Source organism: Notolepis coatsorum (assembly GCF_963971535.1).
Source record: "Notolepis coatsorum genome assembly, chromosome: 4".
Taxonomy (NCBI): domain Eukaryota; kingdom Metazoa; phylum Chordata; class Actinopteri; order Aulopiformes; family Paralepididae; genus Notolepis; species Notolepis coatsorum.
In genome coordinates this window covers 18,945,284-18,959,266 of record NC_140168.1, presented here as the reverse complement: position 1 = coordinate 18,959,266, position 13,983 = coordinate 18,945,284, and the positions used below count along the sequence as shown (strand labels likewise).

The window sequence follows — 13,983 nt, the reverse complement described above, 5'->3', positions numbered from 1 at the left end:
TAGGGCTGTCAAAGTTAATGCTTTAACTTTGGAGATTAATAAAAATTATTGAAAGCGTTATTTTTTTTTAATCTAGATTAATCTATGGAGTGAAAAATGTTCAATGTTCTGAACTTTCAGTAGTATCTTTGCGTGTTCTTTTTTTGCATTGACTCATGCACCTTTTTGAAAATCATCTGACATGAAGATGGAACACATTTGTGTTGTTAAATATGATTTATATTACTGGTAGTTCATACAAGACATTATCGTCCTCTAAGCCAATCTGCACTTTAACATAGGCCTGGGTTGTTTTTATTTCTGTTAGCGCCGCCGATATAAGAAAGAGGTCTTTAAAGCTGAGTCAATGTTGATGGTTTTGTTGAACATTTGTATTTCACAGGAGAGAAACTGTAGTCAAAGATCAAAGAAAGCTATTAAAATAATCTTTGCATCTAAATATACTTTCTTTGTGTTGATTCTACATTAATTCCATGATTTTACTCAAGTAAATATCTGTTACAACAAGCTTCGGTCTTAAATAGAAAAATGCGATTTTTTATCTAGATTAATTACAGAAAATTGTGAGATTAATTAGTAAAAAAATGTGTATCTATTGACAGCACTAATTATTTACATTACACAGCACAAGTACAGTACAACAAAATGAAAGTAGCATCTAGCCAGAGTGCCTCCTGCAGGATGCTGTCGGACATATAATTCCATCCTTATTTTTACTTTTCTACTGTACTATAATTGTGTATTGCCAATATTTATGTATTACATTGCCCACCTACATCCGGCTTCAACATGGACGGTCGCATTTTACGTAGCTCCCGTAACCAACGCAACAGAGCAACAACAACAAAGTACTTTGCGCATTTTCTACTTTCCCTCCTGTGGATTATGGATTTGTACCTGAATTCACAACTCAAGCAGCAACTCCAGACAGAAGTGGAGGATAGCGAAAACGTAAAACAGCAGTCCCATTGCGACTTCTATTTGTTAACGGGCTCGGAGAGGAAACATCCTGCCTTCGGAGCCACGACCATCCACACAGTACTTACTGCAAATCCGGAACGAAAGAAATTACCCCCGGCAGGCAAGTGTAATAAGAGATCAATGTTTTTATTATACCTGCTCATGTCGGGTGACATTCATCAGAACCCTGGTCCCGTAATGACACGGAACCAGAGACTACAGTCAAATCTGCTGATCCAAGAAGCAGCAGCAGCCAGCACAACAGATCAACGGCTACCCACACATACTGCGGCTAACGACATGATCAACGGCAACATTCCTCCTCTGCCACCCCTGCAAAAGAACCCACGAGAGGCCACAGCGAGAGGGAAGGAACCGGGGTTCACAACCGAGGCGCCCAGCACGTCGCGGGGACAAAACAGCGAGGCATCGCTCCTCACACCGGCGCCGGAGATCAACAGCATCCACGCAATTGACGCTCCAGCCAGCAGTTGCACCAGCCGACCAGCAAGCGGCGACATACCCTCACAGAAGCCCCAGCGGACTCGGCGAGTGGCTAAAGGAAGAGCGGCGCGGGACATCGAGACCACCAAGGACCCGACGGTTAGCTTGGCTGGCCCCGCCAAGGCCAAGGCCGCCATGCCAGCAAGTCTACCCGGGCCGAGGCCAGGACAAAAGGCACCCCCCCTCCCCCACAATGGAGTACAATCAGACATATCTGTAATCAACCAGCCCCCCCCCCCCCACATCGCGGGCTTTCACACAAAGGAATACAGACACAGACACCAGCAAAGGACAAAGCATCACCCCACCCCCCCCTCCCCACCCACGGCACAAACAGCAACAACGCCCCCCCTCCCCCCACCACAGGACAGGACACAATGGAACAGAGTTACCTCAACTGTGACGACATCAAACTTATTACAAGCAAAAATGGACTTCACATATTTCACTTAAACATAAACAGCTTGAAACCGAAATTGGCTGAAATCAGACATTTGTTTCTAAACGGTAAGGCAAATATATTATGTTTCACAGAAACAAAACTTGACTCATCTGTTCAGGATCCAGAGATAGAAATCGAGGACTATTCAATCATCAGGAGGGATAGGAACCAGTATGGAGGTGGTGTCTGTGTGTATATACACAAAGATACCAAATTCAGCAACCGTACTGACCTTAACCATGATGAGATTGAAACTGTATGGATTGAAATCTTATTTGAAAGGGCAAAATCAGTACTAATAGGCACAATCTATAGACCACCAGAACAGACTGGTTTTTATGATACTCTGGATGTGTGCTTAGCTGGAGCTGAGGATGCGGAAAAAATTCTTATTGGGGATTGGAACACGGATATGCAACAAAAAAATGCACCCGTCTTCAAATCCTTCAATAGGTTTTGTGATCTGCACGGCCTCAGCCAACTAATCACCCAACCCACAAGGATATGTGAATCAACTCAGACTACCATTGACCTCATACTGACCTCTGACAAGTCCAAGATCTCCAGTAAAGGGGTTATAGCATGCGGGTTAAGTGATCATTACATGATATTCTGTACCCGCAAAAAGCTAAAACTAAAGGCTGGCTGTCACAAAACAGTCACATCTAGAGACCTCAAAACCTACTCTAGCGAGGCCTTTAACCTTGAACTGGAGAGTCTGGACTGGTCAGATGAACTCAATGGTACACTGGTTGAAGAAACTTGGCTTGGCTTCAAAACCAAATTTTCATCAATACTAAACAAAATGGCCCCCCTAAGAACCACCAGGGTAAAAAATCGCGCTGAGCCATGGATGCACACTGAAATACTGACCGCTATGAAAGCCAGAGACAAAAAATGCTCTGAGTTTCGTAAAAGTCAGTCAAAGCTTACCAAAAGCACGAGCAGTGAACTCCAAGACCACGTGACTGAACTCAAACTAGAAAGAAACAGACTAAGAAATGACGTAAACTCCATGATCAAAACTGCAAAAAAAAATTTCATCAATGACAAAACCGAGGAAAACAAAAATAAACCACGTGAACTTTGGAAATTACTCAACAATCAACTAGGCTGCAGTAAAAAACTCAAAACCAGGTTCTCAAACATAAACATAAAGACGGACAACACGCTCATCACAGACAAGCTGGATGTAGCCAATTACTTAAACACTTTCTTCACAAACATAGCCACAACACTGGTAAACAAACTACCCTCCCACTCAGGGCAGTATGGGGTAGAACACATAGTAGCATACTACATGAACCTAGGCGTCCACAAAGACGACTTCAAACTGGAAATAGTAACTACAGATGAGGTACTCAAAAAACTGAGCGCCCTCCAACCAAACAAGGCCACTGGCCATGACAACATCCCCTCCAAATTCCTCAGAGACTCAGCAGCAGCCATCACCCCAGTCATCACACACATAATAAACCTCTCCATAAAACAGGGACACGTCCCCAAGGACTTCAAAATTGCGAGAGTAACACCCCTGCACAAAAAGGGCAGCAAATTAGACCCGGGTAACTACCGCCCTGTTTCTATCCTTACATCCATCTCGAAAGTCATGGAAAAAATAGTATACGAACAGATCGAAAAATACCCCGCGGAAAAAAATCTAATCTACGAATTCCAATCTGGCTTCAGAACATCCCACTCCACTGACACATGCCTTCTCTACTTGAACGACCACATCAAACAAGAGGTGGACGCGGGCAAATACTGCGGCATGGTCATGCTGGACCTACAAAAGGCCTTCGACACTGTCAATCACACCATTCTGATTGACAAGCTAAAAGCAATTGGTTTTGATAGTTTATCAGTGAGCTGGATACAATCCTACCTGGAGGGGAGGGAACAGATGGTGGAAGTAAACGGTACCCTATCCCCCCCCCTCACAGTGAGCTGTGGTGTTCCACAAGGAAGCATACTAGGACCGCTACTATTCCTAATTTATGCAAATGACATGTCGTCAGCTTGTGACTGCAACTTGTTCCTGTTTGCGGACGACTCAGCCCTGCTGGTCTCTGACAAGAACAAGTTACAGGTTGAAAAAGCCCTCAGCTCGGAACTAGGCAAAATCTGCATATGGCTCGCCGACAACAAACTATCATTACACATGGGCAAAACAGAGTCCATTCTCTTCGGTTCAAATAACAAACTCAGCAAGACTGACGACTTCTCGGTTACAGTGGGTGACAATATTGTCACAAGGAAAGATGAAATTACCTACCTGGGTTCCATCCTAGAGGCTAATCTTTCCTGTGACAAAATGGCATCCAATGTAATAAAAAAAGTCAACCAACGAACGCGATTCTTGTACCGGATCTCCTCTCTGGTAAACAAGAATACCCTGAAGACTCTAGCAGGAGCACTCATTCAAGGGTACTACGACTATGCTTGCACCTCATGGTACCAAAGCACCTCAAAGGCACTAAAAAACAAATTACAAACATCTCAAAACAAGCTAGTCAGACTACTACTTGACCTGACTCCTAGAACCCACCTCACCCCTGCCCACTTTGACAACCTAGGATGGCTTAGAGTAGACGACAGAGTACAGCAACTTGCAATGGGCCTGGTCTACAAGATACACTACGCGACCAAGGTACCCATGTACATGTCAAAATACTTCCCAAAGGTCAGTGAATACCACGATCACAACACCAGAGGGAGCTCCACAAATCATGTAAAACCCAGATTCGGCTCAAACAAGGGACTAAACACGTTTCGCAATTATGCCACATCAATGTGGAACGCCCTGCCTAAAGCTGTAAAGGAATGTGAATCACTACCCACCTTCAAAAACACTCTCAAAAAACACCTACGTGAGACTGCAATTCGAAACTGGCCCCTACAAATGTCCTAACCTAGTTGTACAGTAAATGACCAAGTAAGGCTTTGTCAACATTCCAATGTACAGTGTAAAATGTGTGTGTGTCCCCTACCCAACCCCCCCCCCCCCCCCCCCCCCCCCCCCCCCCCACCTCCAATGTACAGCCCTCACCCAACCCACCCAACCCCACCCCACCAACCTCCTCCAATGTACAGTTTCTACGCCAAATGTATATACACTCCTTTTCTGGACACTTTTGTATCACAAACAGTACTGTATTTGCAAATCTGATATGTCATAAATGTATAGATGTAGCAGTACTGTCTATCTGTATGTCATGTATGTCATATATGTTATGATGAATTGAAAATGGGGGACCCTGGTGGAAACAAGACGAAAGTCTTTCTCTGGTCTGCATCCCCTTAACAATTGTATGTATTGAGATGTACTGTACTGTACCCATTCTGCAATCTGTTAATAAACTTTTCAATCAATCAATCAAAACCATATCCTACCATATCTCCGTCCCCCATGCTGCTATGATGCCTGAATTTCCCCAACGGGATCAATAAAGGAATATCTTATATGTAGCTACGCTTTGCTTGCGATATGAATTGATTGATTGATTGAAAACTTTATTAACAGATTGCAGAATGGGTACAGTACAGTACAGCTCAATACATACAATTGTTAAGGGGATGCAGACCAGAGAAAGACTTTCGTCTCGTTTACATCAGGGTCCCCCATTTTCAATTCATCATAACATATATGACATACACGACATACAGATAGACAGTACCGTCTGCTACATCTATACATTTATGACATACCAGATTTGCAAATACAGTACTGTTTGTGATACAAAAAGAGTCCAGAAAAGAGAGTATAATACATTTGGCGTAGAAACTGTACATTGGAGGAGGTTGGGTAGGTGGAGTGGGGTTGGGTAGATGGAGTGGGGTTGGGTGGGTGGGGGTGGACTGTACATTGGAGGTGGTGGGGTGGGTGGGGTGGGCGGGGGACACTGTACAACTGTACAAGCAAAACTGTACATTGGAATATTGACAGAACCATACTTCGTAATTTACTGTACATTGGAGGGTGTTGGGTTGGGACATTTACAGGGGCCAGTTTCGAATTGCAGTCTCCCGTAGGTGCTCTTTGAGAGTGGTTTTGAAAGTGGGTAGTGATTCACATTCCTTTACAGCTTTGGGTAGGGCGTTCCACATTGATGTGGCATAATTGCGAAACGTGTTTAGTCCCTTGTTTTTAGCCGAATCTGGGTTTAACATGATTTGTGGAACTCCCTCTGGTGTTGTGGTCGTGGTATTCACTGACCTTTGGGAAGTATTTCGACATGTACATGGGTACCTTGGTCGTGGTGTAGTGTATCTTGTAGTCTAGACCAGGCCCATTGCAAGTTGCTGTACTCTGTCGTCTACCCTGTCGTGAAGCAACAGGGATGCTAACGGTTATCCATTATGTAATTTAGTAACGTCAGTAAGGAGACTGAGCAAGAGGTCACTGCTGTCGGATTAGCTACTTTAGAGGTGATAAACAAAACAATTATTTTCAAGTTAGAAACGTCGGAGTATTAAGTCTTTAAGAACTAAAGTTAAGACCGTCTGATTGATTGATTGAAAACTTTATTAAGAACTAAAGTTAAGATCGTCGGTGTATTAATTAAGAACAACAATTTAGATACTCGGTGCACTAAGTAAGGACAATGTTGAACAACGTTTTGATTTTACAAACCTGTTCTAATCGCAGTCTTCAGAGCATCCAGCTGCGTACGTTGGTGATTGATCTCGCCTTCATATTCTTCTATGGTTCTTTCAAATACTCCAAATATCTCTTCAGCAGCTGCAGTTAGTCGCTCGTTCACCAACAATCTCAACATTTGTATTCTAGACATGTTCAACAAGTCAAAGGAAGACAAATATTATTAGCTAGATAGCATTAGCTCAGAAACGAGGAATCGGACGACAGAGCTGTAACCTGTAGTCTGTGTTCCGCTAGCAGTAGCAACGATAGGACTTCCGGTTGGAGGTTTTCAAAATAAAAGAACGATTTTGCACAAGTCTAAAATGATAAATTGTGTCGCAGAGAGTAAAGGAGAGGAGAATTCCAACAAATAGTTGGTCAATGGATTGATTGAAAATTGTATGAACAGATTGCAGAATTGGTACAATACAGTACGGCTCAATACACACAATTGTTAAGGGGATGCAGACCAGAGAAAGGTAAACAAGAATACCATGAAGACTCTGGCAGCCTATGACTATGCTTGCACCTCATGGTACCAAAGCACCTCAAAGGTGGTAAAAAACAAAATTATAAGCATCACAAAACAAACTGGTCAGACTACTGCTTGACCTTACTCCTAGAACCCACCTCACCTCTGCCCACTTTGATAACCCAGGATGGCTTAGAGCAGGGGCGGATTTAGGATTGTAGGAGATCCGGGGTTTGATTATCACTGATACAAAGTAAAATAGTGCAGTGCAATAAAATAGTTAGTAAAATAGAATAAAATAATGCAATAGTGCATTGCAATAAAATAGTTATAATCGTATTTTTTCGGGAGGCCGGTAAGGAGTGCGTTACAGTAGTCGAGTCGGCTTGAGATAAAGGCATGGATCTGGTTTTCAGCGTCCTTTTGATTTATAAATGGCCGTACTTTAGCTATGTTTCTAAGGTGAAAGAATTATGTTTTTGTCAACTTGTTGATTGTGATTTAAAGCTTAGAAACCATACCATAACACCAAGACTTAACTCACTCAAATACAGTTAGCAGCTGGATAGACTACAGATGGAAATGAGCTTCTGCTAAATCTGGTGCAAACATATTTTCATGTAACAATGATTAATTGTCCAAAAAATAATAATAATAATAATTTTGTAAAAAAAAATTAAGTAGATTCGGGGCTTTTCAGAAAACATTCGGGGCTTGAGCCCAAGTAGCCACCCCCTAGCCCCGCCCCTGGCTTAGAGTAGACAACAGAGTACAGCAACTTGCAATGGGCCTGGTCTACAAGATACACTACACGACTAAGGTACCCATGTACATAAGATAAGATAAGATAAGATATTCCTTTATTGATCCCCTTGGGGAAATTCAGGCATCATAGCAGCATGGGAGGGAGGGGGGAGGGGTACATACAGTAAAACAACACAGTATACAGGTAGTAAAAAACAACACAGGCAGTGTAAACAATTTGATCAATATGGTCAATATAATTTACTATCTGACTAGCTGAGGAAATTCACATTATTCACAGTGTCACATAAGGTGCAGTATGCATGAGGTAGTGTTATAATTTACTATCTACTGAGTATACATTATTCACAGTATCACGGTATCCACTGAATATACATTATTCACAGTATCACAGTATCCACATAGGGTGCAGTAAGCCTAAGGTAGTGTAGGTTGTCCTCCTTGGGTTCCTATAAGTCCCAGGTCAATGTCTGGTAGCAGTCGCTGTCGCTGCCCCCTGTTGTGGAGCCTGGAGGCTGCTAGTCGCTGCCCACTGTTGTGGAGCCTGATGGCCGCTGGTATGAAGGACTGTCCGAGGCGGTTAGTTGAGTGTCGGGGGGGAATGAGTCTGTGGCTGAACGAGCTTCTCATCTTGACTAGCTCGTCATAGAGGGGGTGGTAGGGGTTCTCCATGATGGCATCCAGCTTCCTTATCATCCCCCTCTCTACCATCACCTCAAGTCTAGGTAGCTCGACTCCCACCACGGAGCTAGCCTTCCTCACCAGCTTGTTGAGCTTGTTGGTGTCCCTTGAGTTGATGTAGCCTCCCCAGCATGCCACAGCATAGAAGAGGATGCTGGCCACAACAGACTGGTAAAAAGACTGCAGCAGTTTGTTGCACACATTGAAGGACCTGAGTCTCCTCAGGAAGAACAGCCTGCTCTGGCCGCGTGTAACTGTTCCGCAACAGTAAGTGACTTCCGGGGTAGGCCTGATTGGCCCCGACAGGCACGTGACGCGCAACTTTCTCTGCCGCGCGGCAGAGCTTGCGGAATGATGTAACCGTCCAAATCCGCTATGACTTTCATTCAGCGCTTTAGCTCACCTCGCAGAGCAGCGGTCCTGCGATCCTGCGGTCCGTTGTTGACGAGTTCGAATCCCATCGAATTTTTTTTTTTTAACGTGATTTTTTTTTTAACGTGTATTCTTTCGCCGGTTAAGGTTAGGCATGGTTAAGGTTAAGGTTAGGCATTGTTTCGGAGTTGGTTAAGGTTAGAACGGTTAAGTTTAGGCGCTGTTAAGGAGCTGGTTAAGGTTAGAGTTTGTGTTAGAGAATGGCAATATTCTTTCTATGGTTAAGGTTAGGCATGGTTAAGGTTAAGGTTAAGGTTAGGCATTGTTTCGGAGTTGGTTAAGGTTAGAACGGTTAAGTTTAGGCGCTGTTAAGGAGCTGGTTAAGGTTAGAGTTTGTGTTAGAGAATGGCAATAGACAGCCTATTTCCGCGCGACAGCTCTCAGCAGCCTCGTTGCGCGTCCTGAGTTTGCCGCGTCACGTGCCTGTCGGGGCCAATCAGGCCTACCCGGAAGTCACTTACTGTTGCGGAACCGGTACACGCGCTCTGGCCCTTCCTGTAGAGGGCCTCTGTGTTGTCCGACCAGTCCAGTTTATTGTTCAGGTGTACCCCAAGGAACTTGTACGAGTCCACCATCTCCACATCCACCCCTCGGATGGAGATGGGAATCGGGGGGGGCCTCTTCTTGCCCCTCCGGAAGTCCACCACCAGCTCCTTGGTCTTACTGGTGTTGAGTTGGAGGTGGTTGCTGTCGCTCCACCCCACAAAGCTCTCCACCAGGGCTCTGTACTCCTCCTCATCATCGTCGGTGATGTAGCTTACGATGGAGGAGTCGTCTGAGAACTTCTGCAGGTGGCACCCGCTTGAGTTGCGGCAGAAGTCTGAGGTGTAGAGGGTGAAGAGGAAGGGTGACAGCACAGTTCCCTGGGGGGCGCCGGTGTTGCTCACCAGTACGTCAGACTGACTGTCCTTTAGTCTGACGTACTGTGGCCTCTCAGTGAGATAGTCCTTGATCCAGGCCACCAAGCCGTGCTCCAGCTGCATCGCAGAGAGCTTCTCCGCTAGCAGTGACGGCTGGATGGTGTTGAAGGCGCTGGAGAAATCAAAGAACATAATCCTCACTGAGCTGCGCGGCTTCTCCAGGTGCGTGTACGCTCTGTGGAGCATGTAGATGATGGCATCCTCCACCCCGATGTTTGCCTGGTATGCAAACTGCAGGGGGTCGAGGGAGTCACGCACCAGGGGCTTGAGGTGTTGCAGGACCAGTCTCTCAAACGTCTTCATGACGTGTGACGTCAGAGCGACTGGCCTGTAGTCGTTGGGGGTGCTGGGACGTCCCTTCTTGGGCACCGGGACAATGCAGGAGGTCTTCCAGAGCTGGGGCACCCTCTCCAGCCTCAGGGAGAGGTTGAAAAGATGCTGGAGCGGTGCTGCCAGCTGCTCTGCACATACCTTGAGCACCCTGGGATTGGTGTTGTCCGGTCCTCTGGCCTTGTTTACATTAATTCTGGAGAGCTGCCTACTGACCTGACTGGTTGTGATCGTCAGGGTTGGGGGTGGTGGGCAGTCTGCTGGTGTTGGCGGTGGGGTGCCGTTGCTGATGGGTGTGGGGGGGTGGGGGGGCTGCTTTGTAGGTGTGATCTGGTGCTGGTGTCGATGGGTGGGGGGAGGGGTGTGGGGAGGCCACTCTGGTCAAAGCGGTTGAAAAACGAGTTGAACTCGTTTGCATGCTCTGGCGGGCCCTCAACAGCTGTGCCCTGCTGTTTGAAACCAGTGATCTTCCTGACCCCCGCCCACACCTCCCTGGTGTTGTTGGCCTGTAGTCTGCCCTCCAGCCTGTCCTTGTAGCTGACCTTGGCTGCCCTTAGCTCTTTTTTGAGCTCCCTTTGGACAGCCCTGGCCTGCTCAGTGTCCCCTGCCATGAAGGCCCTCTTTTTCCTGTTTAGCAGGTGTTTAATGTCCTTGCTAATCCAGGGTTTATTGTTTGAAAAGCAGCGTACCTTCTTTGTGGGTACGATGCTCTCCTCACAGAACCTGATGTAGTCTGTGATGCAGTGGGATAGTCCATCAATGTCATCACCGTGGGCCCTCTCAAACATATCCCAGTCTGTCGACCTGAAACACTCCTGTAGCTCCTCCTCGACGTCGTCAGACCACTGTGGGACAGACATGGTGGTCGGAGGCTGTCTCTTAATGAGAGGCGTGTATGTGGATACAAGCCTCACAAGGTTGTGGTCTGACTGGCCGAGGGGGGGCAGGGAAGTCGCACTGAAAGCCTCCTTCACGTTAGCATACAGGAGGTCCAGAGTTTTGTCTCCCCTGGTTTTGCAGGTGACATACTGGGTGAAGTTTGTCAGGGTCTTGTTCAGTCTGACATGGTTGAAGTCCCCATTGATAAAAATAAATGCATCCGGGTGTTTTGTCTGAAGTGCCGCGACGGTGGAGTGTATGACGTCACTCGCCTGCGCCGCCGCCGCGCTGGGTGGGATGTAAACAGTTAGAGCCAGGACGTGTGTTATTTCTCGCGGTAAATAGTATGGCCGCAGACTCAGTGCCAATAGTTCAATGTCGGGGGAACAGATACGTTCCTTGTCATGTCAAAATACTTCCCAAAGGTCAGTGAATACCACGACCACAACACCAGAGGGAGCTCCACAAATCATGTTAAACCCAGATTCGGCTCAAACAAGGGACTAAACACGTTTCGCAATTATGCCACATCAATGTGGAACGCCCTACCCACAGCTGCAAAGGAATGTGAATTACTACCCACTTTTAAAACCACTCTCAAAGAGCACCTACGGGAGACTGCAATTCGAAACTGGCCCCTGTAAATGTCCTAACCCAACCCCCTCCAATGTACAGTAAATGTCCTAACCCAATAATACACAAGACCCTCTTCTTGGGACCAAGTAAGGTTTCGTCGATAATCCAATGTACAGTTACCCCCCCACTCCACCCACCCAACCACCTCCAATGTACAGTTCCCCCCCCCCACCCCACCCCACCTACCCAACCCCAACCTCCACCCCACCTACCCAACCTCCTCCAATGTACAGTTTCTTCGTCAAATGTATATACTCTCTTTTTTAGACTATTTTTGTATCACAAACAGTACTGTATTTGTAAATCTGGTATGTTATAAATGTATAGATGTAGCAGTACTGTCTATCAGGCCCGTCTGGCCCTGAACTGCTCAATGAGAAACAGTGTGGAGGGGATGCATACCAAGCTGTCGTGGTTGAAGGTAGAAGACAGACTGGATTGCAGCCTGATCTTGTTCATGAGGAATATATATATCTCAATAGAACCTGTCTGTTTGTATTCACAGCTAACATGTACACATGATCGACACAAGTATGGCACTAGGCATGCCTGTAGGGAAACCTTCACACTGCTACTACCAAAAACCAATGCAGCAAAGAAAACTGTGTTATATAGAGCCATGTCATAAGATAAGATAAGATATTCCTTTATTGATCCCGTTGGGGAAATGCAGGCATATTGGAATAAACTGCCAGTACATCTTACACAGATAACCAGTAAGATAAGTTTTAAAAATAATTTGAAAAGAGCATTGAGAAAAAAAGATATTAGTTTACATGAAAGAAAAACACAGATACTGTAGTGTACACTGTAAAGATATGACTGTCTGATAGTTTAACCCTTTTATTGTATTTTCTGTGATCTGTGTACTGTAATGCTATTTGGAATCATTTTTATCTGTAGGAATATTGGAATATATTTTTAAATGTATCCTACTATAATGTTATGTATGTATGTACTGTTTTGTTGTGTGTGGACCCCAGGAAGACTAGTTGTTGCTGCGGTGATGACTAATGGGGATCCGTAATAAAAGATAAAATAAAAGATAAAAGATCTGTATGTCATGTATGTCATATATGTTATGATGAATTGAAAATGGGGGACCCTGATGTAAACAAGACGAAAGTCTTTCTCTGGTCTGCATCCCCTTAACAATTGTGTGTATTGAGCTGTACTGTATTGTACCCTTTCTGCTATCCGTTAATAACATTTTCAATCAATCAATCAATCAAATACTTTCGTCTTGTTTACATCAGGGGCCCCCATTTTCAATTAATCATGATATGGCAGGCTTATACCCACAGTCTCAGTCCTGTGATTCAGACTAGTGCAGGGCTGGACTGCGACCAAAAATCGGCCCTGGCATTTTTGGCCCAGACCGGCCCACCATAATCGGTCGGACACCACCCACCAGTACACCATCCTTGCGGTCCCCTTAAATATGCGTACCTACTGTACTATTCCCCCAAACCACTACAAAGCTGGGTAGTAAGTGCCATGGACTAGTGTACCAGTGCAAGTGGACCAGTGTACTCACTCGCTCTAGGCTGAATCTTGTTTTGGGTGGTGATGTAAAAACACCTGCATCATAGCAGGCTCAGGATGGGCAAAGTAGTCTATAGCCTGTTCATCCTTGTCTCTCTCCTCCACAACCTGGCTTGACTACTACTAGACATAAGGAGAGAGAGATGATTACAATCAACTGGTACATTCAGGTCCAGAATTGTTGGAATTCCCTGACAAAGATGTGCAAAAAGCTGTACAATTTAAACAATACCATACTGGTAATGAGCAAATAGTTGTTTATATCCAATTAATGCATGGAGCTGTTCCATCTTATTTCATTTGATACTACCTACAGTACTCAGTTCATACAGATTTCAAGTATTCAAATATCAATGATTAATATTGCATAAGGTTTACACAGTTAATAGATCACCTTTTTGTTGTATATTCATGTTCAGAGAGGAGTTAGATCTTTGTATGTGTTTTATATGGCAATTAAATCAATGGTGTGCTTGTTTATTTGGGGAGTTTGACCTACAGTTAATGTGCCTACCACGTGAAGGTGCATGCTCAATGAACAGCACAAAAACAATTTGTGTAGGTGGAAACTAGAGCTACCACAGACAGTAATAAGTTATACGAGTAAGTAATCCATACTATATATCCTAATAGTGACCTTATTACCATACCTGGCTGAAAATAAACTTTGCTGCCTGTTGTGAATGTGTTTTTCCGTGTAGGCTAATACATAAGTAGGCATACATTTTTGCAGTTGAGCAAAAAATTTGCAGTTGAGTATAGGCTATATGTGCTG

The 13,983-nt window shown here is 45.0% G+C and overlaps 1 protein-coding gene across 1 annotated transcript in view; it reads right to left on the bottom strand.

Annotated features, from left to right (window-relative positions):
- Positions 1-6,713, bottom strand: part of LOC311226439 (uncharacterized protein) — a 41,506-nt gene extending 34,793 nt beyond the window's left edge. The window contains exon 1 of the mRNA XM_084311865.1: positions 6,540-6,713. Within this exon, the coding sequence (XP_084167991.1) occupies positions 6,540-6,699 (160 nt within the window). The 5' untranslated portion in view covers positions 6,700-6,713. The remainder of the gene's footprint in view (positions 1-6,539) is intronic.
- Positions 6,714-13,983: the final 7,270 nt, after the last annotated feature.